At 48.7% G+C, this 27,175-nt stretch overlaps 1 protein-coding gene across 1 annotated transcript in view; it reads left to right on the forward strand.

Moving 5' to 3' along the window:
- The first annotated feature begins 263 nt into the window (after positions 1 to 263).
- ASXL2 (ASXL transcriptional regulator 2) overlaps positions 264 to 27,175 on the forward strand; it is a 76,302-nt gene continuing 49,390 nt past the window's right edge. The window contains exons 1-2 of the mRNA XM_074153968.1: positions 264 to 505; positions 20,281 to 20,363. Of these exons, the coding sequence (XP_074010069.1) occupies positions 449 to 505; positions 20,281 to 20,363 (140 nt within the window). The 5' untranslated portion in view covers positions 264 to 448. The remainder of the gene's footprint in view (positions 506 to 20,280; positions 20,364 to 27,175) is intronic.

Raw genomic sequence — 27,175 nt, forward strand, 5'->3', positions numbered from 1 at the left:
GGCGGTGAGCAGGCGGGATCGCTGTCGCCGGGGAGGCCACCGTGGCGGCCGAGGGTGAAGGAAAAGGGGGAGAACCGGCCTGAAGACACCCCGCCGCCATTTTCCTCTCAGGCGGACGGGGGGGGGGGGGGAAGGGAGGCGAGGGCGGGACCACGCCCTTTGGCAGCCACGGCGGGGCGGGGACTGCGCATGCGCCGGGGTGGGCGGGGCCGGCCCCCTCCCCGCCGCCCGTACAGTAGGTGGAGTCACGCGGGCGGGGTCACATGACCGGGGCCCTTTACAGTAGGATCCCAATATGGCAGCGGCGGCGGGCGCAGGGGCCGCCGCCGTCGGGGCTCTCCGCGCTTAGGGCCCCCCCCCCCCCCCCGCCTTTCCCCGCCTCCCCTCCCGGGCGGACGGAACCCCCCCCAGGGTACCTCGGAGTCAGCTGCGCCCCGTCGCGTCCGACATGAGGGAGAAGGGCCGCAGGAAGAAGGGCAGGACCTGGGCAGAGGCCGCCCGGACGGTACGCGGGGCCTGGAGGCCGGGGGAGGCCGCTGGGGCGGGTCAGAGGCCTCCAGGCCGCTCCGGGTGGTGCCGGCTCCCTCCTGCCGCGAGGGGAACGGCCGCTTCCGTGGTGCCCGGCCCCTCTGGGAGCCTGGGGCAGGCGCGGGGTGGGCGCAGGCCGGGCCTGCGGGGCCGCAGGGGCAGGCGGCGGGGTGGGAAGGGGCGAGGTGCCGCCCGGGGTGTACCCGCTGCTGGCCTGGCTCTGCCGGCAGCTTTGGTCCCACGCTGTGCACTCGCATAGGTGGGTTTTGGATATTTTTTTTAATTTATTTTTGACCTGTTCTCCAGTTGCTTAATGTGTCTGGGCACAAATTTATATGGGAAGGTTTGTGGGGGAGGGATTACCTCTTCGTGTCTGCAAAACGCTGTGCTTAATGAGGGTGTAAATGGTATTAGCAAACAGATGCAATGGTTTTTTTCAGTATTCTCAGTGTATTGATATCTTTCATGCAGCAGAACTTGTTGCAGTAGGAGGTGCTGAATTGTCTCAGGTCAGGGAGCGAGTTGTGAACCCTAAAAGGAGAATTTTTATTCTCCTAGTCCGGCAGTCTTTGTTACTGTAGTGTTTTCAAGATGTACTTACAGTAGTTTCTGTGTGGGGCAGGCACGTTAGAAGGTGGATAACAGAAAAGGGAAGTTGAGTAGCGGGAGAAGTGTGAGAGAGAGGAAACTAACAACTAAAACAAGTGCAACCTGTCGAAGCTGAGCAAAGCGTTGAGTTGTGAAAGTACAGCACATGCTCCTGCGAGATCTGCGTTTGCAGCACAGATTCAAATCCACCTAATGGAGAGGGGGAGGAGTTGGGGTTCTATCGTAACCGTTCTGAGAGGGGTATCTGTTAAAACAAGACTTGAAAAGTCTGGCTGGAAAGCAAATGTAAATAGGCAACTGCGGCAGAGACTTGCAAGCAGTATTTTCATAAATAGTAATTTATTTGAACTTTGTATTTACAGTTTGAAAGGCATCAAAATAGTTGCTCTTCTTTTGGGAGACATGCTGCAGTCAACTATTTTAAGAATATAAGATGCTGTTCTGCAGGTCGACACTCTGGTTTCTCTGTATATGGTTTTCTGTTTCTCTTTTTTTTTAACAATTTGTTTTGAAAAAAGAATGGCAGAGTCTCCAGTGTAGGGTGGAAGTGGGACCAGCTCTTTTCCAGCCTGTGTGCACTGCTGTTCATCCACTGATCTCTTCCAGAATCCACTTACAGGCTAAAACACTTACTGAGAAAAGCTACACTGAAAAGTGTCAAAACCGAAGGCTGTGCATTGCCCTGGGTTGCACACCTGGATTCGTGGCACAGGCAGCCCAAACTAGGAAAAGATGAACAAATGCTTACCAAAACCACAGTTTTGGCAAATATTTCTATTTGTGTATTCAGCGGGAATGTTAAAATATTCTGGTCCAAGTCCAACTCCAATCTTCAAAAAGCTTCCCTGCGTTTTTTGGTTTGAAATAATGCCTTTTGATTCCTGTCCCAGCCTGTGTGCTCATGTTGGCTTCTCAGCTGCCAGTGGCTGAAGTTTGTAGGGTTTATTATAAAGCCGTGCTAAGAAATGGCAGCAGCTCTCAGGTGCCCTATTCTGCTGCTCCTGAAAGGTAACGTAAACCTTCCCTCAAGCTGGAGAAGCCTTCTGTCTTGTCTCCAGCATGGTCTTGCATCTCTGCGCCCTTCTGCAGAGTTGGTTCATTGCTTGCTGTGGGGTGGAGTGGGCCCGGTAGTCACGGGTCAGCACAGAGCTGCAGGGGAAGGGGCTTGGGGCTGTGGGCTTTGGCTGTGGGACCTGTTTGTCCTGGCAAACTGCCCCGAACAGCAGCGTGAGGTCATCGTGGCTGAAGTTTCTGTGGCGATTCTGTCCCCTCTCTGCCTCCTTGCTGTCCCTGTCACCTCTCTGCTGGTGCTCCTGGGTAGGTCAGGGAGTCAAACCAGCAAAAAAACCATCGTTGTTATTAGGGTGCTGGTCTGGCTTTGTGCCAGTTCAGCCTTCCTTACCAGGAGTTTGGCATCGGGCGTCCCCCAGTGCAAGGGAGGCGATGGGAACGTGGGGAGGGGAGAGCACCAAGGTAATATCTACTAGAATTGGCTGAGTCTGGTGTAGCAGTTCAGCGTTCACTCACCACCTTGTTTCCAGCCTCAGAAACACGGCCTTTCTGTTTGCTGGAAGGACCTCGGGTAGGTACATGGGGGAAGGTGGATGCAGTGGGACACAAGCTGGGCTTGCTCTTGGATGTCTGGTAGTAATTGGAGCAGAATTGCAGTGTGAGGTAAGGAAAGGGTGCCCCATGCGGGCAGCGCGCTCAGGGAGGAAGTTACTGTTGATAAACAACCTTTTTCTTATTTCCTGGCTCATTCAGTAAATTTGCAGCTGCAGATGGCTGTTAACTAGTGACTTTTCTTGGGACAACGGCTGGGTGTCCCTACTGTTAAAGTAAAAAGCTTCATTGAGGTAAGAAGCTGAGACTATACACAAGTTTTAAGATAATAGTACACCATTTTAAGGTAAATACACTGTAGGTGTCTGCAACACGGAGTAAACTCTTCAGATACAGTTTGGAGCAACCGAACTGCAGAGACCCACCAATGGGACAGTGTGTCTAGAGAAAAGAGATGATTTATCTGTTCTGCTGAAGACTGGAACAGGCAGATCACGTCTGTGCTGGTAAACTCAAGTTTTAGGGCTTGTTTTCTGGCCCTGTGGCCACCTGGCAGAATCCATGTGTGCCTGTGCTGCTGGACCTCCCTCCGTTGAGCGGGGTGAGGGGTTTGCAGTGCCTTTGGCACACTGGCCCGTGCTCGTTCTGGAGCCGGTGTCAGGGCTCAGGTTGTGATGTCACATTCGGATCCGTGCCAGCGACCTTGTACTAACCCAGCGGTGGGGACAGCCGGGCTGGTGCTTCTGCAGAGTGAAACACGCGGCTGTGGCCGTCCAGGGGTTGTCAGACAACTGTAACCGATGCCTGTTCAGCTGCTGCAGGCGGGTGAGAATAAATATTCAGTGGTTCTTGCATTAGCCTGATTTGGGTGAACGCTGTCGTTGTAGCACTGAGCTTCCCAGGGGCTGCGGGTGAAGGGGGTAGATGCCACGTTACGTGTGGCATCAGGACTTTGGTTGTGCAGCAGAGAAGTTCTGCCCTTCTTGCCTGCTCAGGTCTCGGAGGCGTTATTAGGTGTTGCTTTTCCTCTTGCTTGTGTTCAACACAGTCTTTGCAAAACCAAGCGGGACGGGAGCATGGTGGCTCTGTGGTGGAGTGTGGCAGCAAACGGGCTGTTGTGCTACGTTAGTGGCCTTTTTAGACCCAGACAAGAAGCCCCGTCGCTGGACAGGAGCCACACACAGGCTGTCTTTGTGCTTTGTTTGCGGGGAGGAAAATGTATGCTGTCACGTGCCAAGTTTGAAGACATTTGGTGTTTGTTTTTCATGGGAAGTCCCCATGTGTGACCTGATGAAACAGTTTTCTGCTGTACAGCTGCCGAGGAGTGAGGTGGATGGTGGGGCTGGAGGTGGTGGCACCATGCCCGGGTCATCCAGGAACACAAAACACAGTCCTTAAATGCTACCTGTTTGTGAGAGGGAGCTGCTGCGGCTGTGTTTTTTCCTGTGTGCTGATTTCCTGTTGGGTCAAACCGACTTTGTTGGTTTTGGAGGGGGGAAATGCAGTGCGAGAATGCCCTTGGGAAGGCTCAGAGCCTGAACCTGGTGTGGTGGACATCCCTGAAGGTGCAGATGTCCCATGATGATGCTGGGGGCTGCTGGGCGGCTCTTGTGATGTGAACTCAGCTCCTCTCTTGCTGTAGGGGTTTGTTTGCATCCCTTGTGTCATCTGAGGAATTAAAATGAAAAGACGTGTCACTTCTGAAACCAATAGTGCAGAACACACCATCCCATCTGGTGTTGGCGGGCCCGTCTGTGTGGCCAACAGGAGCTGCTGTAGTGAGGTCAAAAGCTGAAATAGAGTAGAAGGGTTATTTGTTAGGGAAACAAACGGCCTGCTCTTGGAAGCTGACTTTATTAAGACTGTCCTTCCCATTAAGGTGCAGTTTTTGGGGAGGTGATGGGGTGAGGTGTCTGAGGGATGCCGTTTTTCCCTGCTTTCTGTTAAAAGATGTTCGCAGAAGAGCGGGTGGAAGGATCCAAGCTGTAGAAGCCGCCCGTTTGTCTACAAGTACCTGAGTCCACTTGCTCACCGTACAGACAAACTTCAAAATCTGCAAAGGTTCCAAGACTGCTGCAAAAATATGCAGAAATTCAGAGGATTCTGTAAGCCATCAGTTTGAGTGCCTGACCAGCCTAGTAGACGATGCTGTTATTTTTTGCTACTGCATATTTTGTGTTTCAAGTGTCCTGCTGCAGCTGTTCAGTGTCTAGGCTGGCGGAGCTGAGTGGTGTGTGCTGGCAGATACTTGGGTTAACTGGGTACCAAGTGCACGGGATCTCCCAGACGGGTTTCTTCATGTCACCAGTCCTTCAGGGGTCTGATGGCTCAGTCTGGAGGCTGATTTGGAGCACGGCAGACCCTTCCTGGTGAATCCCAGAACTGGCCGGTCATTTTTTGGCAAGGTATTGAATAAGGTGGCACTGTAGAAGGTTAAATGACTAATCAAAGCTTGTGAAATGAGCTGAGAGTTGAAGCTGGTAAGGCATCTTGTATTCTTTTTTTTTTTTTTCAGAGGGGTTTGTTGTTGTGTGTTAAGTGTTTTTTGGTGGTGGTTGTGGTTTTTTTTTTTTTTAAATCCCCAAAGTATTATCACAGCTTCCTGCACGGTTCTCAGCCTGTGTCCAGGTACAAGACCTGCTCTCACCGCAGAGACTCCTGCGGGCCAGGCGCAGTGCAGTTGGTAGCCACGGCTCTGGTGACCAAGCCATCGCCCAGCGTCCCCCTGCCACGTGAGGCATCTACGTGTCTGCCAGCCAGGAAAGCACCCTGGCAGGGTTTCCAGGGAGAGAGACTCACGGCTGCACAAAACCAAACAAAAGTTGGCACAAACTTTGTCACATGGTGATAGAGAACTGCATTTTTCTTCCCTACTTACTCATACACATCTCTTATTGACCACAGCGCTTGGATGTATTTTTCCTGCGTTTTTTCAAGGGTGTGGTTTTTTTTTTTTTTAAAGGACTTCATAGGAAATTCAGTAATTGCTTTGCAAATGTGAACTCTGTTTTGGCCCAGCACAGGCTGTATCCTCTGATGTCTGCTCTCCTGGATGCTAGAACTTCCAGTGAACTGAAAGTTGCCTTAAACTCCTCTTGGGAATCTCTAGGAGACAAACGGAGGCTTAAAAAATTCCTTCTGATACGGCAATAGAAGTTGGAAAGGCTGAGGTGGAAGAGAAATCCACTTCAATTACTGTAGCCAACCAGCAGACTACAGACTCTGCCCTTCTTCCAACCACAGTAATCCAATTATTTGCTTGCCATTTTAAAAGCGATTTCCCGAGTCCCAGCCCGTGTTCCTGCTTGGAGCCGGAGCCTTGGGTGATTGTTCCCCTTGTTCTCTGTTCCCGCAGGAAATTTCAGTGGTGCTGGAGGATCTTGAACGTGTTTTCTTTATTCTTGTTTAAAATAATAAATGCAGTTTAGATGTTAATTTTAATACAGAGCTTAGATATACTTTTGCTTGGTCTCTCTCGTTAATGTTGTTTTAGCAGGGAGAGGTTTGAAGGTGTTGTGCAGACTGCCTTGAGTGAGCTCGTCTCTACAGCTGCGAGAGCTTTGACATGGCTTCTCTGCAAAACCTGTGGTCTCCGTTTGAAGCTGCTGAGAACTGCAGATGTGCAAGCAGGTCTTGAGCGCTTCTTGTGCAAGGCTTTTCCAAGCGAGAACCTTCTCAAACAAAAGCCCGTTTTGTTTCCCGGATATAGTCTTTGTGGCATCTGCAGAAGGTGGTTAAGATGAAGGTAACCACTGTGTAACCAACGCCTTGTCTGGTGTCCTAAAGAAATGCAAGGATCATCTTTTACTGAAGTGCAGTTGGACTCTGGGCATCACACAAGCTTTTGCTACAAAAAGAGGGCAGTTCAAATACTTTGTGCTTAAACCCCGTGCTCTGCAGTCTGCGTTCCTGTGCACCAAGCGCTGTTCGCGTTAGCCAGTAACACGCAGCGATAAAATCGCCCTGCGGAGGGAAGTCAGTGGCGAGGAGGAGTCGATGTCAGCGCTGGGTCTGCTGCAGGGTTTTACATCGAAGTGGCTCTGCTTTGACCCACGGGGCTGGGCTTCTGCTGCTGTCTGTCCTGTGCTGGGTCTGCTCGGAACCCAAAGGCTTTTCACCCAAAGAGAACCCGTTGCCTTCTCTAGCAGCCGCTCTGCAGTGAGCCGGAGCACGGGGATGGAGCCAGCTGAGAGCCAGCATCATGAGTCCTCTCCCGAGCAGAGCTAGAAAGCTAGAATAACGTGGGTGTTACTGCCCAAATACGCCAATGCTGAATGAAGATCATCTGTCACTTTTTGGTTCAGTTCTGCATGTCCATCCGTTGTTTACAGTCCATCTTAAAACACACCAGAAACGGATGCTTGATATATTTGGTTTTTTTTTCTGTGATTGTCAGGTTCCCGGGTTATGTGGTTAGCTTAAACTATTTGGAGGGCTAAAACTAAAAATAACTAAATATTATAACTAAATATATAAATAAAAAATAACTAAATATATAAAACTAAAAATAACTAAAAATAGAGGGCCAAGAACAGCCAAGACATTCAGTGTAATTCTTCCTGTGCTTCTAAAACATCACTGCTGTCACCAGCCAGGGGATCTTCTCAGGGTCCATTTGCCAGCTCTGCAGGAGGTTCCCTGGGCTCTTGTCTCCAGGTACATTTAACTGCAAGAGCCTGAGAGCACGAGAGAGCTCAGTCAGACCAAGGAACAGCTCGTACCTGTGTGTGATGCTTTGATGGGAGCATGAGCTCTGCCTCACATATGGACGATATTCTGATTTGTGTGTGATTCCACAGGAGTTCCATCTATAAGTATGTCCTTGCTTAAGTGCATTTTTGTTCACTCCAGGCCAAAGTGATGTGGTGACTGGCTGCTTCCAGCCAGGAAGCCCTACTGATGCCATTGCAATGATGCAACTTTGGGGCAGGAACTGACCTTCTGAACTTCTCTCTTTGGAGCGGGTTAAATCTTTATTTTTAAAGCCACAAAATACTGCAATGCCACTGCAGATAATGATATGCTTTCCTAAAACTGTTTGCAGTGTGGCTTATGGATATTAGACACTGTCTTTCCTTCTAACGCCTGCACTGGCTCTGCTGGAGTCTGAGCACGCTTACTTGTGTTTTACTGCATTCTGAATTCAGAATTAATTTGATAAGATCACTTTGTAATAATGTCCTTGTACTTTTTCTGGCAGGTGATGCCATTTGTGTTCTGCTGGGAAGAATTCTTTCTTCTCTACTTTCTGTGTGGGGAAACTTGAATTCGCTCTTAACCCTTTTGCAAGATGCAGCAATAAACATCATTATCTTTTATGGTTTGCAGTTTTGCTGTTTGGAAGCTTTTTCTGAGCACAGTCTACACTCTGTCCCAATACATCATCCCCCGAGACCAGCAAAACCCATGTACTCCTCTTTTTTTCCCCTCTGCTTTCTGGCCCGCAGTGCACACCCGGAGCACGTTGGGGGCTTGCGGCCGCTGAAAAGCTGTGTCAGGCTGGTGTTCCTGGCAGCGGGGGCTTGTGCAACCTCACAAGCCGTCGGGGGCGAATGGTCAGTAATTCTCACAGAGCACAGTCTTTGCCTCTCCCAAGTGTTCTTGTCGGTGTATCAGTCAGAATTAATTCAGCTCTCCTTAACCCCCACCGGAGGTTAGATCCCATCCTTGCTGCCGGGAAAAAGTCAGTGTTTGTTTCGTGGGACTCTCGTAACATCACTGAAATGGTCTTTCAGCAGCCAGTGCTGTTCCGAGAGGTTTCCCTTCAGAAGGGACGATTAGCGAGATGAATCGCTTCATCATCAACCTCCAACTCAAGTGACGGCCCATAGTGTTAGTTCTCACCTTGGGTCAGTAGGATACGAATTTCCCACGGTGTCTCTGCTCCAGCTTTGTGACCAATGTACAAGCTGAAATTGGAAAGAGCACTTATTTTCGGCAAGGATAAAAGAACATAAAAGGTGGCAATTGTTTTACTACAGGAAAAAAGATTGATAATCCTGTCTTGGCTCTAGTTATGGGAGGACAAATTAAAAAGTTGAAGTACTATTGATGTTTTTCTGGTACTCTGATTTTTTTTTTTTAAACACTCTTAATTATTAGAAGAAGGTAGAGTTCTTAAAAACCTTATTTATAGTAACATTTCTCATGGTTGGTAACAAGTAATACTCAATTGGTGCATGTTCTGGTGACTTCAGTTGAGCTGGTGCATTTAAACAACCTCAAGTACCGTCGGTGTAACGATGTTCATGGCTGAGGACTCTTCTCACTTGGAGGCTTCGTAAATACCTCTCCAGCCAGACCAATCTGTGATGGCTTTGCCAGTGCTGTTCCAGAAGGTTTGCTGTCTCCCCTCTGGCAACCAGGAGCGTACGTGGAGTTGATCTTTCCAGATCCCCCCAAACGTGTGGTTGTTGGCCCTGAGCACCCGAGGTCTGATACACGGGGTAGAAATAGCTGCCGTGGCTCCCAGCGTGTTCCTTGTGTTTGAAAATCAGCCTGTAAACGTGTGTGTAAGATGGTAAATAGCGGTCGTGCGTTCAGACCTTATTGCATGGGACGGTAAAACCTGCAGAGAAGTACAGTATTCTAAATATTAACAAATCCATGGGACTACACCACGCAACGTTGCTGGTTTTTGTCTGTGCCAGGTGCTGTCATGGATGCTTGGTTCTTACTGTCCTTTGTGGACTCTCCCCGCTTTAGGAGAAGGATGACCCTGGGCTGGCACCCCCAGCAGGTGCTGGCACCCCCAGGAGATGCGGTTCCCTGCTTCCTGCGGGTCCCCTGTGATATTTGCAAGTCAAAGGCTGGATTAGGACTGTTCCCGGGAGGTGTGTGTGAGCTCTGCCCTCACCCCGGCCTTCTGCTGCCACAGGAGCGTGTGAAGCTGCTTGGCAAACTCAATCGTAAACCCCTTCGCTCTGTGTGTGTTGATTTTTTTTTTTTTTCTTTTTTTAAAGGTAAGACTATTTTTAGCTCGGATTAGAGCCCTGATCCTGTTTCCCACTTTGCCGGCACACGTGGCTGTGCAGCCTGGGGGAAGGGAGATGTGCCGGAGGAGCAGGACCATCTCTCGCCATCAGCCTGGTCGCTTCAGCTCACCCAAGTTCAGTGTTTCAGGACACTCGGTCACTTGAGACACACGCAGTTTCTTGGCAGTGAGTTAAGTAAAATAACTTGTCTAAGTTTAGTCACGGGTCTTGTTGGCTTTAACGCGCCCCTGCTTTATGATCTCCTGTGCAAAAGCTGAAGACTCTTCCTCGCAGCCTGGTGTGCTGCCTGATGGAGGGGCTGGCTGCAGCTCAGCTCTTTGCCCGTGGTGACTGTCCGAGGACTGTTTATCCTTGAGACTTCCTCGTTGGGCTGCGACACACGGGGTCTGGGACTCTGACCTCGCCGGTGTTTGCTCTCCGGGTGCGTCGCCATTTACCTTCTTGTTGGGAACCAGTGACCTGCACCACCTTGCTGTGGGTCCCACGCTCTCCCTTCACTAAGCCCTGTAGCCATGCCTACATTTCGCTAAACTTAGTAATTTAGTTTCCACAAATACTTATTGGGAGCTTAAGATAATTTATACTTGAGAAAAAGCAAATATATGCACATATGTATGTGCAAAGATGACAACTTCATAGTATTTTGCTTCCAAATCCTGAACTCTTGCACCGTGTGTGTGAGCCAAAATGTGCAGCCAGGAGAAGTTCAGCGAGTCTTGCTTAATTGTTTCTTGCTAATAACTGTAACTTTCTCGTGTCAGTTTTAGATCACGGCTGTATAACTTCAGCCTTCTCAAACCTTATCTCCATTCAGGGATATAAGCTTCAAGTCCAGAAGCTTTGAGTTATTTTGTAGGGATGTTGGTTATACCCACAAAAATCTGTCCCAGACAGCGAACTCCTCCCAGCCTTTGAGGCTGATGTAATTCTCTCAAGCTTCACTTAAACTCTTCTTTCTGTACTTAAAGCTGAGCTCATCGGGCATCCAGGTGGGAGCTGGTGGGAGCACAGGGTGGTCTGCAGGATGGTCCTGTCTTTCCTTGGACAAGTGTTTTCTCAAATCCAGAAATTATTTATTTGAAGCAGCACTTTTCCCTCTCAGCCGGATCCTCGAAATGAAATGGTCATAAATACACAAAATACTCAAATTTCGGTTCCCGTCTCTGTTGAATAGTGATACACAACTTTAGCCCCGTGTCCCCGTGACCCTTGGATCTCGTCTCTTCACGCTCCTGTTCAAGCACGTTTAAAAATGGTGTGAACACGCTGCAGTCTTAAATGCTGCATAAAACGATAGCATGCACCAGCATTTAATGGCACTTGGTTTCTTAATAACGTGGAATTGTCCATTCCTTCTTGACCTCATTTCTGGTTAAAACCTCGAATAGCATTTGGCTAATTGGATGAGGGGAGAAGATACTGCAATGTAGGTCAAGTCCTTCAGTGCCCCTCTCGGCTCCTCTCCTCGCTGCCCAAGCGAGTGGGTATTTCTCCCCCTGCCCCGGCTGCAGAGGAGTTCCACGTACACTTGGGGTTTTTATAGCTGACCTGCTTCTCTGTGCAAGGTTTGCACTGCATAAAGATTGTTTCTTGCTGAAGGAGCGTGTAAGGGAACTTGCAGCTATTGCTCCTGTGGCTGGAATTCTCCTCTGAGAATCATAGAATGGTTAGAGTTGGAAGGGACCTTAAAGATCATGGAGTTCCAACCCCCTGCCATGGGCAGGGACACCTCCACTAGAGCAGGTTGCTCAAAGCCCCATCCAGCCTGGAGGTAGGAGGTCCACGATGGATACGATGTTGAGATGTGACCCCATGAGCAGATATTGCCCCTGCAGAGCATGCGGGGCCTGAGCCGAGAAATCTCCAAGTTGCTGTGGATTCATGGCTGTCACGAAGTTTAAATCTTGTTTCCAGGAAGAAGCCCCAAGTGTAAGTGATGATTACCTTTACAGTGTTAGGTTGCCCAATTTTAATTCCCCCTTTCTATAAGGGAATAATCAATGGCAAGAATTCCAAAGTGCATATTTACCAAAACTTGCTGAAAACCTCAATGGATTAAGGTGCTCTTTCGTATCCAATCTGGGAGAATCTCTTGCTAAAACCTCAGTGGACAGATTGCTGTAAAACATAAACAAAACCACTCAAACAAAACAAACAAAAAAAATCCCAACAAAAACAAGCCAACCCCCCCCAACCACTTCAAAGACAAGTTTCCAGGAGGCTTTTATCCTATGTAATTTTGCCTACTGGTGTGATACACGGTCGCAGTTATTCGGGCAGAACTGGTCACTTAGAGCTTTCTTAAATTGGGAAGCGCGGCCAACTCTCGCTGCCGGGAAAGGGTGAGCTGTAAAAGAAAACTTAACAGTATGGCCCAGTAAGAGTCGTTTTGTGCTGGAGGGATCTGGGGGAGGGGATGTCTTCTTTTTTTAATTCCCTTACCAAGGGTTTTGGCTCCTGTGTTCATGAATGATTCAGTGCAGCCTGTGTTTCGGCGAGGCGCATGCTAATTCCCTGCCCTGAGAGTGCTCGGAAGCTGTTAATGAGCCTTCGACCTTGGTCCATACGAATGAAGGTGTTGATTAATTTCCTATGATAAATGGAGTGGGTTCCCTGTCATAGCATCCATCCGTCTTTGCCCAGCGATCTGCGCTAAACCCTTGGATTTGGTCAGCAGTTACTGAATTTCCTGAAGAGCTGGTGTGGGAACCAACTGGAAGGAGCTCGTTCCTGATGTAATCTGCTGGGGGGGACACAGTAGTGGAAGAAGTGTTCAAAGCCTTGGGTCCAGCTTGTAGTTTCTAACAGTTTGGTTTTCTATTAACTTTTCTCATTTTGGTGAAAAGCTGGAAAGATCACAGAAGCACAGAATGACATGGGGTTGGAAGGGATCTCTGGAGATCATCCAGTCCAACCCCCTGCCAGAGCAGGGTCACCCAGAGCAGGTCCCACAGGAACGTGTCCAGGGGGGTTTGAACGTCTCTGGAGATGGAGACTCCACCACCTCTCTGGGCAGCCTCTTCCAGGGCTCTGCCACCCTCACAGGAAAGAAGTTCCTCCTCATGTTTAGATGGAACTTCCTACATTCACGTTTGTGCCCGTTCCCCCTTGTCCTGTCCCTGGGCACCGCTGAAAAGAGGCTGGCCCCATCCTCCTGACACCCACCCTTTAAGTATTTACAGGTGTTGATCAGATCCCCCCTCAGGCTGCTCTTTTCCAGACTGAAAAGACCCAAGTCCCTCATGGATAACTTGGTGGTGTGGCATGTTTGGGGTGGGGGAAGCGGTCGTGTGCTGCTTCAACAAGCTGAATATGGGTGCTGTTAGTCCTTCTGAAACTTAACGTCTCTGTTCTGTCAGTAGAATACCAGACCATAATGAGAACCGTAGAAATTCTTCTTGCAGAAGAGTGTTGAAAGCTGAGCTGAATTGGGAAAATCCTATTCTTCCAGCTTTCGAGAGCCACAAATAGCGAGGCAGGGCAGTGGGGACACGGAGAGGCGGGGGAGGACTTGCTGACAGACGAGACTGAAATGGCTTGGCCAGAATTGCTTTTTTTCCTCTGGTTCCTGCTGGTGTTCATGGACACGCTCCCAGAAGCTACAGTTTTATTCTTGGTAAAATGTAGGGGCTTGTGATGTGAGATGTGGAAGAGGTAATTGGGAATCATAGGTTGCTTCTGCATCAGGTTTAGCCTAACTCCTGTCCGGTGGCTTTAGAGAGGAGGGAATGGGTGGTTGGCATCAGGAGAGCTTGAGCTCTGGTGAGTTCCCAGGCCTGGCAGTGAAGCAAAGGTGCTACAGCCCTTTGGAGCACTGACTGGTGTGGAGCTGGGTGACAGAGACACCTTTTTCTATCAAGCTTCATGTAACCATTGGGAATAGCAGTAATGGGAGAGTATTGCCCTGGGCATGGGACTACCTGACAGGACTTCTGCAAACCATGCAGCACAAGGAGGTAGGCCTGAACGTTGGCTGGTGCATGGTGAGATACAAGGCTTCCCACGTGGACATCCCGAGGGTCCTCTCGGGTTGTGCTGAGCTGTCCCTTACCCAGATAAGGGGTGAGATGAATATGGGTGGGTGTACCCAGAAACCGCGTTTTCTGCCCTTTGGTGCCCACCAGGTGCTCTGGTAGGATGAAAACCGAATAGTGTTGCACTGTCTGCATCTCCAGTGCCCAGAGCTCCGCTCACCCGGAGCAGGTGGAACTGGGAAGGGGAAGAGCAGTGGTGGGCTTAGATAATTCCCACCTTTTGTTAGCATGAGGAGCTTCACTGCAGTGTCTTTATAAGATCTAAAGAAAGAGTAATTTTACTTTTCCTAATAAGAAGCTGTAGGAGAATATAGAATGTAAGGAACCATAAATTTAGTCTGCATCTTTTTTAGAAAGAATCTAAACAAAATAGTATATGTGGCAACCCCTCCTAAGCTAAGCCTGGGTCTTCAGCTTCCAACTACATCTCCAGGTCACACCTTGCCCTTCCTGACAAGGGTAGGCTAAACTCAAAGGTGTGAGAGTTGAGGTTCTCATCACTTTCTTCCAAAGCCGTTTTTGGTTAATCATCGGTCGATCAATGTCATCCTTAGCCTTTGTCTTGCTCTTATGCTTTAAGACTGTCTTCCTGTGGTTCCCCTCCTCCTCTTCTGTCAAAGGATTGAAGAAAGGAATAAAACCCCAAAATGGGGAGATTATCTGGTCTGTCTTGTACTGTGTGAGAAGGTATCATAAGGCTTTACTCCCTTAGACCAAAGATGTAACTCTGTGTAACCAAGATTTCTACTCACTGGAGAGACTTGGGGTGCAGTTCAGAGGAGATAAATGTCCCGCTTCTTGGAGATACAGTGGCCCAAGACACTCACATTTCTCATTCCTGCGTTCATTGAACAGCCCTGGTAACACTGGTCGGTGATTCTGTGGTGTGTGGGTCAGTTTGGTGGATTTTCAGAGCAAAACCTTGGCTGTACCGGAGTCCAGCACCACAAATGTCACTGTGGGGACAGTCGTCCCTCTCGTCGGGTCTGTGTGTGTTATCCTGTGACTTTGCCCGTGGGAATCGCCCTGGCTCCGCGGAGTTCCCGCTGAGGACAGACTGCTCTTACCTGGGGCTGAGAGCCAGAGGGGTTGTTGACTTCATCTGGAAAGATTTCTAAAAACGAGGTGAAAGCTTTGATGTAGAGATGAGATTGCTTTGGGTTTGGGGTCAGCAATGCTGGAAGACACATGCCAAACTACTCCCAAAGCAGCCAGCCCCGGGTAATCGTGTTTAGAGGCTGGTTTGTTTGTTCTTAACTCTTAAACCCCTCCTGTTTGCACTTGACGCTGATACATGGGCACACTGATTCTTGTAAACTTGTATTGCGTGAGCTCTTTGATTTTGATGGTTCCTGTCCCGTAGCTCCATGCCGGGGCCACCAGCCTCACCGAAGGCATCGCTGCTGGTCACCACGGGCCCTCTCTGAGGTTCAGCACCTGGGGTGGACGCTGCTCCCAGCTCCCCCCGTGAGAAGATGTGAGCTGGGGGCTCCTCTGGATCCTGCTGCAGTCGTTCCACCTGGGACCTGGAAGCAGAATATGGACTTTGAGCTTGAGTTCAGCAAAACCGTAATGAGAGACACGAGCCTTGAAGTAGTTTCTATTGTCAAATTTGCTTTCCTTTTATAGCATCTCTTGCCTTGGAACATCCTCCACTTGGGTGTTTCCCTGGTTTTATCACACGTTGCAGAATTACCCCTGTTTTAAAGCGATACTGGAGCGAGAAGGGTTTCATGCAGCAGCAGGAGGCCCAGCTCTCCTTATTCCCTTGTGTGCGTTGGGTCTCTGGTCACCTAAACCTAACCCCCCCTCGGTTCTTTCCCTTTTGCTAAAGAATAAAGAAACGTGTCAGATACCTGCTTCAACAGCTTGGATGAAACTGAAGCCTATTCTTTTTTTTGTTCTGTAAACAGCCCGGGTAAAACGTGGTTTTGCTGTAGATTTGAGGTGTGACACCATCTTCTGCTCTTGCCAGCGCCTGTAGGTCAGCGACATCTGGGGAACGGGGAAAAACGGAGCTGCTTGGGAGAGCAGAGGTTGGTACTGTGTGGTGTGGGAGACTTCGCTCCGGTGTGGCAGGTTTACAGGGTAAATAGTGCGAGAGTAAGGGACCTGCCTTTCTTCCAAGATGTGAAATTAGGAAATACCCTTTCCCCCCCCGCCCCCCCGATGATCTTGTTTTCTTGGAAACCTTTTCAGAAACCAGGACAGCTTCAGGGCATAAAGCAGCACATACTATAAAATAGATAACTCTTAATGGATTTTGTTAACAATGAGCCAGCTCAAATATTTCAACACCTGAGGTGGCCTAATTCGAGCAGCCGAGACACCATCTCGGGTACACGGCTTCACCGATATTGAACACTGACACTTCTCTGCGGTAGTAGCTGGGCTCAAGTAATGAGGTTTTTTCAATAACTGGTATTGGCACTTGCTGCTTTGTTCTTTGCATTCTTCTTGACTAGTGCTGAGCATAGTATGGAGGTAGGTTATAAATCCTGACTTAATTCTAAAATGCCTCTCAAATTCGGTTCTGGTGCAGAGAGTAGTAGTAGTTTTTATTTATTTACACACGGTAACTAAAAAAGGACTCGGGTGAAGGATCTGATAGGGATTAAAAGGGCAGGAGAGAGAGAAGGTAATTAAAGTGTATTTTATTTTTTTTTAAGAGTGCCTTTAATCCTTGTACCTGGTTCTTCTGGATCAGCTGGTAAGGCAGCAGGGAGTTATTACTGCATCCCAAGGTGTGAACTGCTCTGCTTATCTAAGTAGGCTGAGAGATAGTATTAAACGAGTTTCTTAAAGAACCTGAGATGACAACTGTTACCGGGATAGTGCATGTTAATCTCTCCTGTGTAGCCCAAGCTCGTTGTTTTATTGGTGTCACTGGGGTGGTGGTTGCCCAGCACGAGAAACTTTGATCCCACCGTGCAGGATTAGCTAAAATTAGCAGAACCACAGGGAGCCACTGTGGCCGTGGAGCAACGCCGGGGCTAATGCCGCTAGGCTTATCTTGGCCTCTGTGCCTCTTCTTAAGGGCAGTGGTGGATAACAGTGTGCCAGTTGGGTTGTGGTGGCGTGAAAGCGCCCTGCCGTGGGATGGCTCCTGCAGACTGAGGTGTCCGTGGCCCCTATTTGGGGTATTTGTGGAGCTTGATGTGCTGCTTCAAATTATTTGGTGGGGGGGCTTTCATGCCTTTGGAAAAGCCGGGACTACTGTCTTAGAGCCCCCTGACCACTTCGAGGGGTGGGTTGTCCATCCCTTGAAGTCCCGAGTAGCATTCTCTAAGCGTTCTCATTGCAGTCCTGAGTAGCATTCTCTAAGCAATCCTGCTTCGGCAGGGGAGTTGGACTAGATGATCTATACGGTCCCTTCCAACTCTAAAAAAATTCAGTGAAATTCAGTGAAATCCTCTTCCTCTCTGGTTTGTCCTTGGGCCTTAAATGAGGCTGGACAGAAGATGCGTGTGCTTTCAGGTTTCTGGGAGGCATCTGACCACTGTAAACCAGTCTCAATTCTCGTGCAAACTTCCTGCTGTTGGAAGAACACGTGGCTGCTCAGCCAGAAAAGTTGTTTTTCCAGATGAGCTTGTCTAGACTGAGTTTAAGGATCAGGCGTGTTTCCCAAATCTTGGACCCTTCTCATGATTTTGTTCTATTCAAACCATAATCAGGGGATAAAATGTTTTCAGTGATCCAAAAGCCTTTTGACAATGACCTGTTCCTGCTCGTGCTTTTCCAATAGTGGTGGTGTTTTATTTTTCCTATTTGATGTCATCTTGAACTTGCAGATGACGGAAGGGTTTTCATAACCTATTTGATGGGTTAGGACTAGTGAACGTGAGCCCCCTTTTCTGCAGTTATTGCCTGACGTGTCAGTGTTGCACGTCGCCATTCACACCAAAATCCATAACACTCTGTACTTCTCTTCCTGGCCATAACTTGCTTTATTTTGTTAGATTTGCAACTTCGTGTGCTGGTTTTTCCATTATTTTGAGATGGAGAATGCTAAGCTTTTTGAATATTTTTTTCCCCTTCTGCATCCTTCTCTCTCTCCTTCCCACGTTTCCAGTTATCCTAAGTGAAAGTCTGAGATGCCTGTGGAGCTGGTTAGATTACATGGATCCCTACTTTTCTAGATACTTTCTGAAGGCTGTTTCTATCGTTTTAAGAATGTCTGTATTGTCTAATCAAATTCCTCTATCACAATAGTGTCTTGGCAGTAGGTAGTAACAGCTGACTAAGAAAAATTCTAAAAAAAGAGGTGAGTGTGGAGTGATTCTGGGTTTGTTTTGTTTTCCTCAAAATATTCTCCCAGTTTTCTGTGAGGGAAGTTCCTAAACTGAAGGTGTTGACTTTGTATGGACGTCTTCTGCAACGCTCTTTAGGTAGCTGGGAAAAGCCTTATGGACTGAGGGTTGGTTCTGGCTCTGCCCTGGCATCTGCTGAAGCTCCAGGTGATACAGGGCACAGCCCATCTTGGAGACCTCGGGAATTGCTCGAGGACATCTTGTTGAGCCAGGTGCTGGGCAGACTTGCTAGAGGAGATCTAGCAGAGCTGAGAGGGCTGGTGGGGAACATGAAGAGTGGTGCACAAGCAGCACCTTTGCTTTCAGTGGCAGTGAAATGAGAGTTTAAGGCCTTGTGGGAAACGGAGTAGAAGGATAGAAATGCCTGCCCAGGAGAGCTGGTTGATCTTCAAGAGTGACCTTCTGAAAGCTCAGGAGTGGTCCATCACGATTCGCAGGAGTGGCAGGAGGCCAGACTCATCATCCAGCTGAGCTCAGCTACGGGAAGAAGCCCTGTGGAAGGAGGACATGGGAACAGGTTACCTGGGAGAAATACTTAGAGGCATCCTGTGGGCGTGCAAGGGTATCATTAGAAAAGCTTTTCTTTCTGCTCTTAATGAGGAGCTTCTCTGGTCGAACTCGGTATTAGCTTGCGTTGTGGTTCTGCCTAGTGCAAAATTAATGAGGTGGTGTTGCTGCTGTAGGTATGAGTGAGATGGGACTTGCCAAGAGCGTGTCCCTGTAGTGAAAGTCAAGAAGAAAACACAATGTCAAAGGAGAAAAATGCACCTATTTATTTCTGAGTGTGAGAAATAGCAAATGCCCTAAAGTCCTTTTTTTAGTGGAATCATAGCAGTACTTTATTTTGCTCCTGATGTGTTCTGCTTGCTGCAATGAAAAGGCTGACACCAGCAGCAGGAACTGAGAGAGCCTTGGCTCTTCTTGCCCTCTCTGGGATTCCAGCACACTGCAGAAAAGCTTCCAGGTGTTGTCCCAAGTTAATGGTACAAGAGTGTACTGACTCCTTGGAACGGGAACTGGGAGCTGATAGAGATCTATAAACTGCGGTGGCCTGATTCTAGATGAAGTGACACTGAAAGTCGGGCTTTAACATCCCTTAACCAGACTGGGAGGCGGTGAGGACATCAGCTGGGGCTTGCCAAGCTGGGGGCAGTGCTGATGGGGGGGTCTTTGTTTCTCTGAGCAGAGAGATGCTGCAGTTCAGCAAAGTCTTCTCCAAGTCCTCCCCAGAGAGAGCTGTAGATCTGCAGCCAGCAGGGTAACTGGATGTTCCTGGAGGGAATAAAGGCCGGGGGGGGAGGGTTTAGGGGGAGCCCCATATTTTGCACGGCTTGAACAGAGAAATTAAAACTGGTAATTTCCTTCTGCAAAGTCACTTGTAGGTTTTCCTACTGAGCGTACTGCGGGTTTGTTCTCTGGCTGAAGCTGGGAGCCAGCACTCTGGGGTTGATGTGCTGGGCACGGGTCAAAAGCGGATGATTAAGGAGGAAACGAGGCATTTCCTGCCCAGCCCCCTCCCCCCCCCCAGCATGAATATTCCTTAAAATATCTAAATGACGTGTAGTAACTGGCAGCTTCCTTCAGAAGCCTTCAGCATCTCCCTGCCTGCTGTTGTGGGTTAGACTTTTGCCTCTTAGCTCTCTTGAAAGGGAGGTGAGTGATGGTTGGCACTGGGCTGTGCAGAGTGTGGGCTGGGGGAAGTGTATTTGGGAATTTAACGATTTTCATAGACCATAGTTATGAACTTTATGAACTGAATTGTGTGCAGAGATTTTCAAACAATCCTGGCAGCATTAAACACAACATTTCCTAAAACTTGTTTAATGCTTACAACTGAACTGATCAGTAGTTGGTTCAACTCTGCAAACGTTAAGGATTTGGATTTTGGAAGTTTTGTGTCTGAGGTACCTCGGCAATTCCTGCAGCATTCCCAAGGGACACTTGTGGCTGTGAAGCCACCCTGTTGCTGTGGAGCACTTAATTCTCTTAAAGAGGTATTATCTAGGGCCAGTGCTTTTGAAATAAAACTCGGGAATTACGCTAAAGCCAGCCCTTTGCCAGTCTCCTGGAGCCTCTGTGTCCTTCAGGGAAGGGGTGGTGATGGGATGAGAAGGCCGGTGGTTTTTCCTCGCCTGTATCCTTGGAGATGTCCAAACCATTAAATGTAGCTTTCTGTGCAGTCAAAGGTTAAAGTGAAAATGCAAATGAGTAACTTCCTCTCCATCTGCTTTTCCTTGCCAGGTCCTGGAGAAATATCCTAATACGCCTATGAGCCATAAAGAGATCCTTCAGGTTATCCAGAAGGAAGGACTGAAAGAAATCAGGTGAGTTCAGTGTCCATACCAGTAAAGCACATTCATACTTTGGTTCCAGCACAGTTTAGTTTACTGTTAACCCCTATCTCGTAAGTATTTTGGGGGACCGAAATGTTAAATACCTGCAGAATTGGGGTCTAGGACCCGTTTGGAAAGCAGCTCTCAAGTCACTGGTACTTTTCACCAAGTAAAGTAGATAGGGATCATACTCCCATGCTTACCTCCTGCAAGGTCAGCTAGTCCTGATCAGGTAGTTCAGACTCCAGGTACTGAAGTAAACTTAACTACTTTTTTTTATTTAAAAGTGGCTAGTCTGTAATGGAAATGACCTAAACCAAAATTGATAGCTGTCCAGGAAGTAAAAAAACAGTGTCACTTACAAATCCTTATTTTGAACACTTTATGCCTCGTGGTAGTTTCTTAGCCCTGTCTGGAGTGGTGTGTGGTCGAGCTGTAGCATCGTCCTGTCCCCTCGGGGAGCAGAGGGAGTGTTTGGTGCTGGGCAAAGGCGGGCACCGGCCCAGTGATTCTGATCTGCTTTAGAAACCCAGCAGCTGGGATGGCGGCTCCTGAACTGCTGTTAGCGTAGCTCGGTTCTTGAGTTGTGTGTTTCCCAGAGAGGGAGAGGCTTATCGGGTGAGATAGGGAACAAGTAGAAAATATTAATACTTCTGTTTCTTAAGAGCAAAGAAAAGTGTGGGGGGGAAGATAACTGGATGTGTCAGTTCATCTACGTGGAACGAAATAACCATCCTAAATAAATACTAGGGATATGGGAAAACTGAAACTATCCAAGAATGGAAGAGGCAGGCATCCTGGCGGAGAGCAGACAAGGCTCATGCTCCTGCTGCTGGGCTGCACGTGGAGCACGAGCCGTGGCCTTGCCCCAGCCTGGAAGGGCAGCTCTGCAAAACTCGGTGTGAGGATTTGCTGGTCTGAGTCTGCCGTGAGAGTTCAGATCTTGGGTTTGAATCCAGGAACATCATTGTACCTCCCAAAAAGCAGATCTTGAGATAACTCACTTCCTCTGTAACTTCTCCAGTTGTTCAGTGTTTTCACAAGGCCAGAGGACATGGAGAGTGGACTGAATCCTTCAGCAAACTCCATAGTGGCTCTGGGCACTTTTATTTGCTTTTGAGAAATGAAGCATTTCCATCAGCTCAGTCTGGTTCTGGTCATGACCTTATAGTTGAAGAACATGTATCAGCCATTGCCCACCTTTTCAATGTGCTTGACTAATATACACAATTATCGTGGTAGAATTTTTGATAATCCATTTGATAATTTCTTGTGGAGTAAGTCCAGAGTTTTGCCTTCATTCTTGATGTCTGGAGTCAAAATGCCAAGGAGACAACTCCTTGCTCTGCAGTCTCTTGCTGCCTCCCTTTAGTGAATTATCTGTGCACTGGCAGCTTGGAACTGTCTCTGTATGGCAGACGATGTATTTTACTGATGAGTTAACTGTATTTTGATGAAGGAAATCAGCTCAGATCAGAGCAACCTTCATGGTGTCGCTCTTAAAATGGCTTCAGGCCACTTGACGTGCCGATGAGCTCATCTTTAGTGTTCCCTCAGTGTCCTCTCCTCATCTGAGCTGTTGGCTGAGAAAGGACCCAGGAGGGGAAGGTTCCTGAGGTGGTGATGGGAGTTTTTGCAGGATTGTGTTTTCTGCTCACTTGTGCTGTCTCCTGCTTCCTCGCCACATCGGGGAGCTGGGAAACAATGTGTTGAAGTGTGAAAGCCAATTTAAAGCTTATTTTCCTGCCACTGCTGCATAGGGAGTCAGACGGGAGCAGGGTAGAGGAGGTGGGAATGGCTGAGGTAGGAGGACCTGCCAGAGGTACTGCAGGATGGCCCTACAGCAGAGCCTCCTCCAGAGGACACTTGTGTTCCTTTAGTGTCCGCTGACCTCAGCTGACCACGAAGCTGCTTCAATACAAGTTAAACACACCAATATTTTTTTTCTGGTGGCAAAGACTGTAATGTGTAGCATCTTCATGTCGTATGAGCAGGCTTTCCTGCGCATACGTTGTGTTGTCCAGCTGGTACTCCCAACGGGAGGTGTTTGGAGACTACAGTGGGACTTGTCCTCAAGGGAACTGCAGGGGAAAATACACCAGGCAACTCCTTCCAGTTCATATCACCCGTGCCCGTGTCACCTCCCCTAAAGGCTTCTGTTGGCCTCTGAGGACAAAATAAATTGTTTTGGTGGCAGCTGACGCCTGGGCATCACGGTCCCTCGCTTGCCCTGGACATCACGGCCCCTCACCTGCCCTGGGCTGCAGGACCCCATCGGGAGGAGACGCTGGAAGGAGTTGTCCTTGGTTTGTTACCAGTGTTAATTTATTCAAGCGAAGCTTTTCACAACTTCTTAAAATAACACGTAAGATCAGATTTGCCTGGTGGTAGCTGTGGTGTCACACAGCGAGGAGGCAACGCAATGTTTGCCAAAACCCCACTTTTCTTATGTAGCCTGGTGTACAGTATTTGAAGCTCCTTATTGTTTTTGGCAGCCCCATAGCAACCCACCCCAGGAGACTTCTCCTGCCGGAGCTCTTTCTGTGACAGTACATTTAAAAGCTGCTCTATCCAAACCTGCTGTTCATAACCTGGTGGCTGGCATTTCTGGTGAGCGTTTGCTTCTGTCCGTAGCCTGGACCCAGACTTGTGGTGGAGATGGACAATGCTAGACAGATTGGCAATAGATGCAGACTGCAAGATGGGAAATTCTGATTAGAATATGAGGGGAATATTTTTTTCCCACCATAAGGGTGATAAAACAGTAGCACAGGACCAGAGAGGGTTGTGTGACCTCCACTTCTGGAGATACTTAGGGTTGGACTGATCAAAGCCCTGAGATACCTGATGCAGATACTCCTGCTTTGAGCTGGAGGTTGGACTGGTGACCTCCAGAGGTTCCTCCCCATCTCAGTGACTCTGGGTTGTGGTTCCCAGCCTCATCTTCCTCAGCAAAGTGGCTTCAGGGCCTCTTGTGAGATTTTGAGTCCCTGAAATACCTTGAAGCCTTAATAGACATATCTGTGGACAGGGAGTACAATTAAAGGGGCTGCTTCTGGTTTGTGTGGCTGGGGTACGGTGTGTCAGACAGGTCACGCTGTTAGCACAACACACCTTTGGTTTTCCCTGCTCTCGGGGTGTGAAGCTGCAGATGATGACAGGGCTTGGAAGGTGCTGTAGGTAGCCGAAGCCATCAGCTGACAAACATTTAAATTGCTTTACATATTCTTTAATCCTCAGCTGCTTTAAATGTAGCCTTCAAATGAGCTGCAGGAGCTGGAGCACCTTGAGTTCATGTCTCGTGGGTTTGATGACACTGAGTGTGTTGGGGATGGACAGGGCAGGGGTATCCGTGCTTCTTATCTAAGAACCACCAGGGCTGGGTTACCTCAAACCTCTGCTGGTTCTAGTTAATTATCTTCATTCTGCTGGAAGATGGGTATTAAAATGTCCATAAAGGTGTTACTGACCTCCTGGGGTTGTCACATGCAGGACTTGGGGTTCTGGGGCTCTTTCCTTATGTTTTGCTGATGGGAAAGGGGCTTTTGTTGCAAGTAGGTGCCTTAGGGCCAGCCTCACAGGTCATGCCCATTTTAATTGCTCTGTTAATTACTGGAAGCCTTCAGGAGAAGGGGCTGGCAGCAGCAAAGGCCAATAAATGCTGATGCAGTAAGTTCTTGCAGTTTTTTTCCCTTTAGTCAGCTGAAAGTTGGATGTGGCTTTTTCTGCAGAAAATAAAACCCTTATCAACTTAACGTTTTCTACAGAAGACCGCAAGACCATGGTATTTATTCTCTTTGAGACCTTCATGATGTCTTCAGTGAGTGTCTCTTCTGGACGCTCATGACTATCCTGTTTTTCTGGATTTTCTGGTCTGAACCTGGCAGGGGCTCCTCACCAGGGCTTCTCCTGAAGAGAGGGAAAGCTGGAGATGCAGAGAGTCCTGTGTCCAGCCTTGGAGTCCTCAGCACAGGAGAGACATGGACCTGTTAGAGCGGGGCCAGAGGAGGCCACGGAGATGCTGGGAGGGCTGGAGCCCCTCTGCTGGGAGGACAGGCTGAGAGAGTTGGGGGGGTTCAGCCTGGAGAAGAGAAGGCTCCGGGGAGACCTTGGAGCCTCTTCCAGTCCCTCAAGGGGCTCCAGGAAAGCTGGGGAGGGACTCTTGATCGGGGAAGGGTTTGACACTGAAAGAGGGGAGGTTTGGAGTAGATATTAGGAAGAAATTCTGGTTTGTGACCCTGGAGACCACAGAACAAGAAGCTGATCTTTGCTGATCTTTTTTAGGGACACCGCAGGCCTTTTGTTTGTTTTTTTGGCTTCCTTCGCATTGACTCAACTCAAAGTTGCCACAGGTTTCTGTCCCACTCTGTGATTCTGTGTGAAAACATGGAGACGAGTTCAGTGGATGCCACAAATAACAAGCATAGGGGAGAGTGTTGGTTTGAAAAACTCCTAGTTACCATTAGCACGGGGCGTTAAATGCATTTATTGTATGTAGGAGAAACTCTGAGTAGGTGCCTCTTCCCATACCCCTTAGATAAAGGTGTTAAATCCGTAACTAACAAAATATTCCTCTTCTCTAATCCTGAGACTGCAGTACTAGTGGGTTTTGCTGTCTCCTGAAAATAAAATTACACACTGGTTTTCATCATGTGAAAGAGTGCGTTGGCTGTTGGCAGGAGGAATGTGGGGTGCAGTGCTCTGCTGAGAGCACTCGGAGTCCAACAGGTTAACTCTCTTCCGACCTATGCTAGAGCTGAGGTCTCAAAAAATACCTAGATGTAGGATTTATCTTCAGCGTGAACTGGTTCATGGTTCTGTAGCAGAAATAAAAAGGGGAGGAAGCCCAAAACTTTGCAGTTTTAACTCTGTGCCCCCAAAGCCTCAAAGGAAGGTACTTCTGTATAGATTTCTCCTTCCAAACCAGAAGATGCTGGTCTGTGCATAGTCCCTCAAGGCTGGGAGCAGCACGGGAACAACTGCCTTCCCTGTGGGCTCTGTGGAGCTAATCGAGTGCTGGGGAGCAGGAGGTGCTGCTTACGCCTGTAACCGTGTCTAAAAGTCAGGCGACTTCTCCGAGGGTCTCTCGTCTCACCCAGGGCTCAGCGTTATGGGGTCAGGGGCTGCTGATGTCCCCGCAGCTCACATTCAGTTGTCACTGTTGTCCCAAATCTGGGTTCTTTACCCGCTGTGCAAGCCAGTGACACACAGAGCAGAGGTACCTCCAAGTTTATTCCATTAATGCACAGGAATAGGGTGCCTGTCCCAAGGGGGCACACCTTAGTTCCAGAAATTTCAACTTTTATACACTGGTTATTACATATTCTAACAATTAATGCATATTCATTGTTATTCTCTTTAATGATTGGTCAAGGTTGTTTCATTTCCTGTGTAAATTAGTGCCCAGACTCTGTCTTCTTTGTCCCTTGTTCCCTCTTGGGTGGGTGATATCCTTTGGGTGGGTGGTCACCATCTCCCCCTGTCCAAATTCCCTTTCACCTCCTTCTCCTCTACTCTTGGCAGTCCCTGGGGGTTTGCTGGGTTTGCTGCCCAGGCCTGCAGCTCGTCACTCTCTTGACAGAAATACCTGCTTCTTAACAAAGCTGCCTTGTCTAGGAGTTAGGTGCTTAATTCAATCTTAGATTAATCATGTCTAGTTACTGTTTCTCTGTAATTAATGAGCTATGGTTGGGGCTGTGTGGATAACTTCCAGCAGCACCGGCAGGTTCTCTTGGTTGCTTTGATTCTGTGTCACATTTCATTTTTCTAGTTAATATCAATTTTACTACAACATCGTGGCAGCCCATTCATTAGAGCAGGAAGCGAAGCCCAATGGCGGTGTGTCCCCGAGAGCTGATGTCCTCCTGCTGATGTTCACCCACCCACGTCTCCTTGGCCCTGGCACACTGTGGTCCCAGTGTGGCTCCTTCTGAACCCGCGGTCACCGCTGGGCCACCACCACCCAAACTCCTGCTTTCTTCATCCAGCACAAATTCCCGAGGAGTTTGGGTGCTGAGGAGGGGGTGTGAAAGGGTCAAGAAGTTTGGGTGCTGAGGAGGGGGTGTGAAAGGGTAAGAGCAGGAAATCCCTGTAGCTGCGTGTGAGGTTTCCCAAGGAAAGATTCCAAGATCTCCAAGACTTCTCTAAAAAGGTCAATAACTGGTGGAGGGTGAAATAGCTGGATGTGGGAAGCGCCGGGGTTGGCAGAGAGTGCCAGCTTCTCTGGAAATAGACTCAAAAAATGTGATAGGTCTATGTCTTCCCCCCCCCATGTTTGTTTGATGGAACCTGGGCTCAGTTTTACTGCAAATCTGCCCAAAACGCTTTCAGTTTGGTTCTGGTGGATGGGGGGGAGGGTTCATATTAATGATTAGACGATTGTTTTGCTCAAGTTTTTAAAGGGGTGTTTCTCTCCTTTTTTTGGGTTGCACTCCAACTCCAGAAGGTAAGAACCACTGCTGATTGTTCTAAAGCTGCTCTTCTCTATTAACGCAAGCTGCCAAAGCCTTAATTAAGAGCAACTGCTTGTTTCACGCAGACTTAGAATCCAAGTAACGGTAGTATATCCAGCCTTAACGCTTCTCTTGCCCGCGCCTGCCTTTCCTGCATGCCCTCTGCGCTGGCGCTGCCCTGCCAACCCCAGAGCTCCCGTTGCTTGTGAAGTCCGTGGAAAATAAAATTTTGGGCTGCTGGCATGTGCTGCTGCGTGTGTGTGTGTGTGTGTGTGTGTGTGCCCCTAACCCCGCTCTCTGCACGCCTGCCTCGGGGTGTGGGGGGTGCTGGGGTTGCATGACCTGGGTTTG

The sequence above is a fragment of the Numenius arquata genome, chromosome 9 (assembly GCF_964106895.1).
Source record: "Numenius arquata chromosome 9, bNumArq3.hap1.1, whole genome shotgun sequence".
Classification (NCBI taxonomy): domain Eukaryota; kingdom Metazoa; phylum Chordata; class Aves; order Charadriiformes; family Scolopacidae; genus Numenius; species Numenius arquata.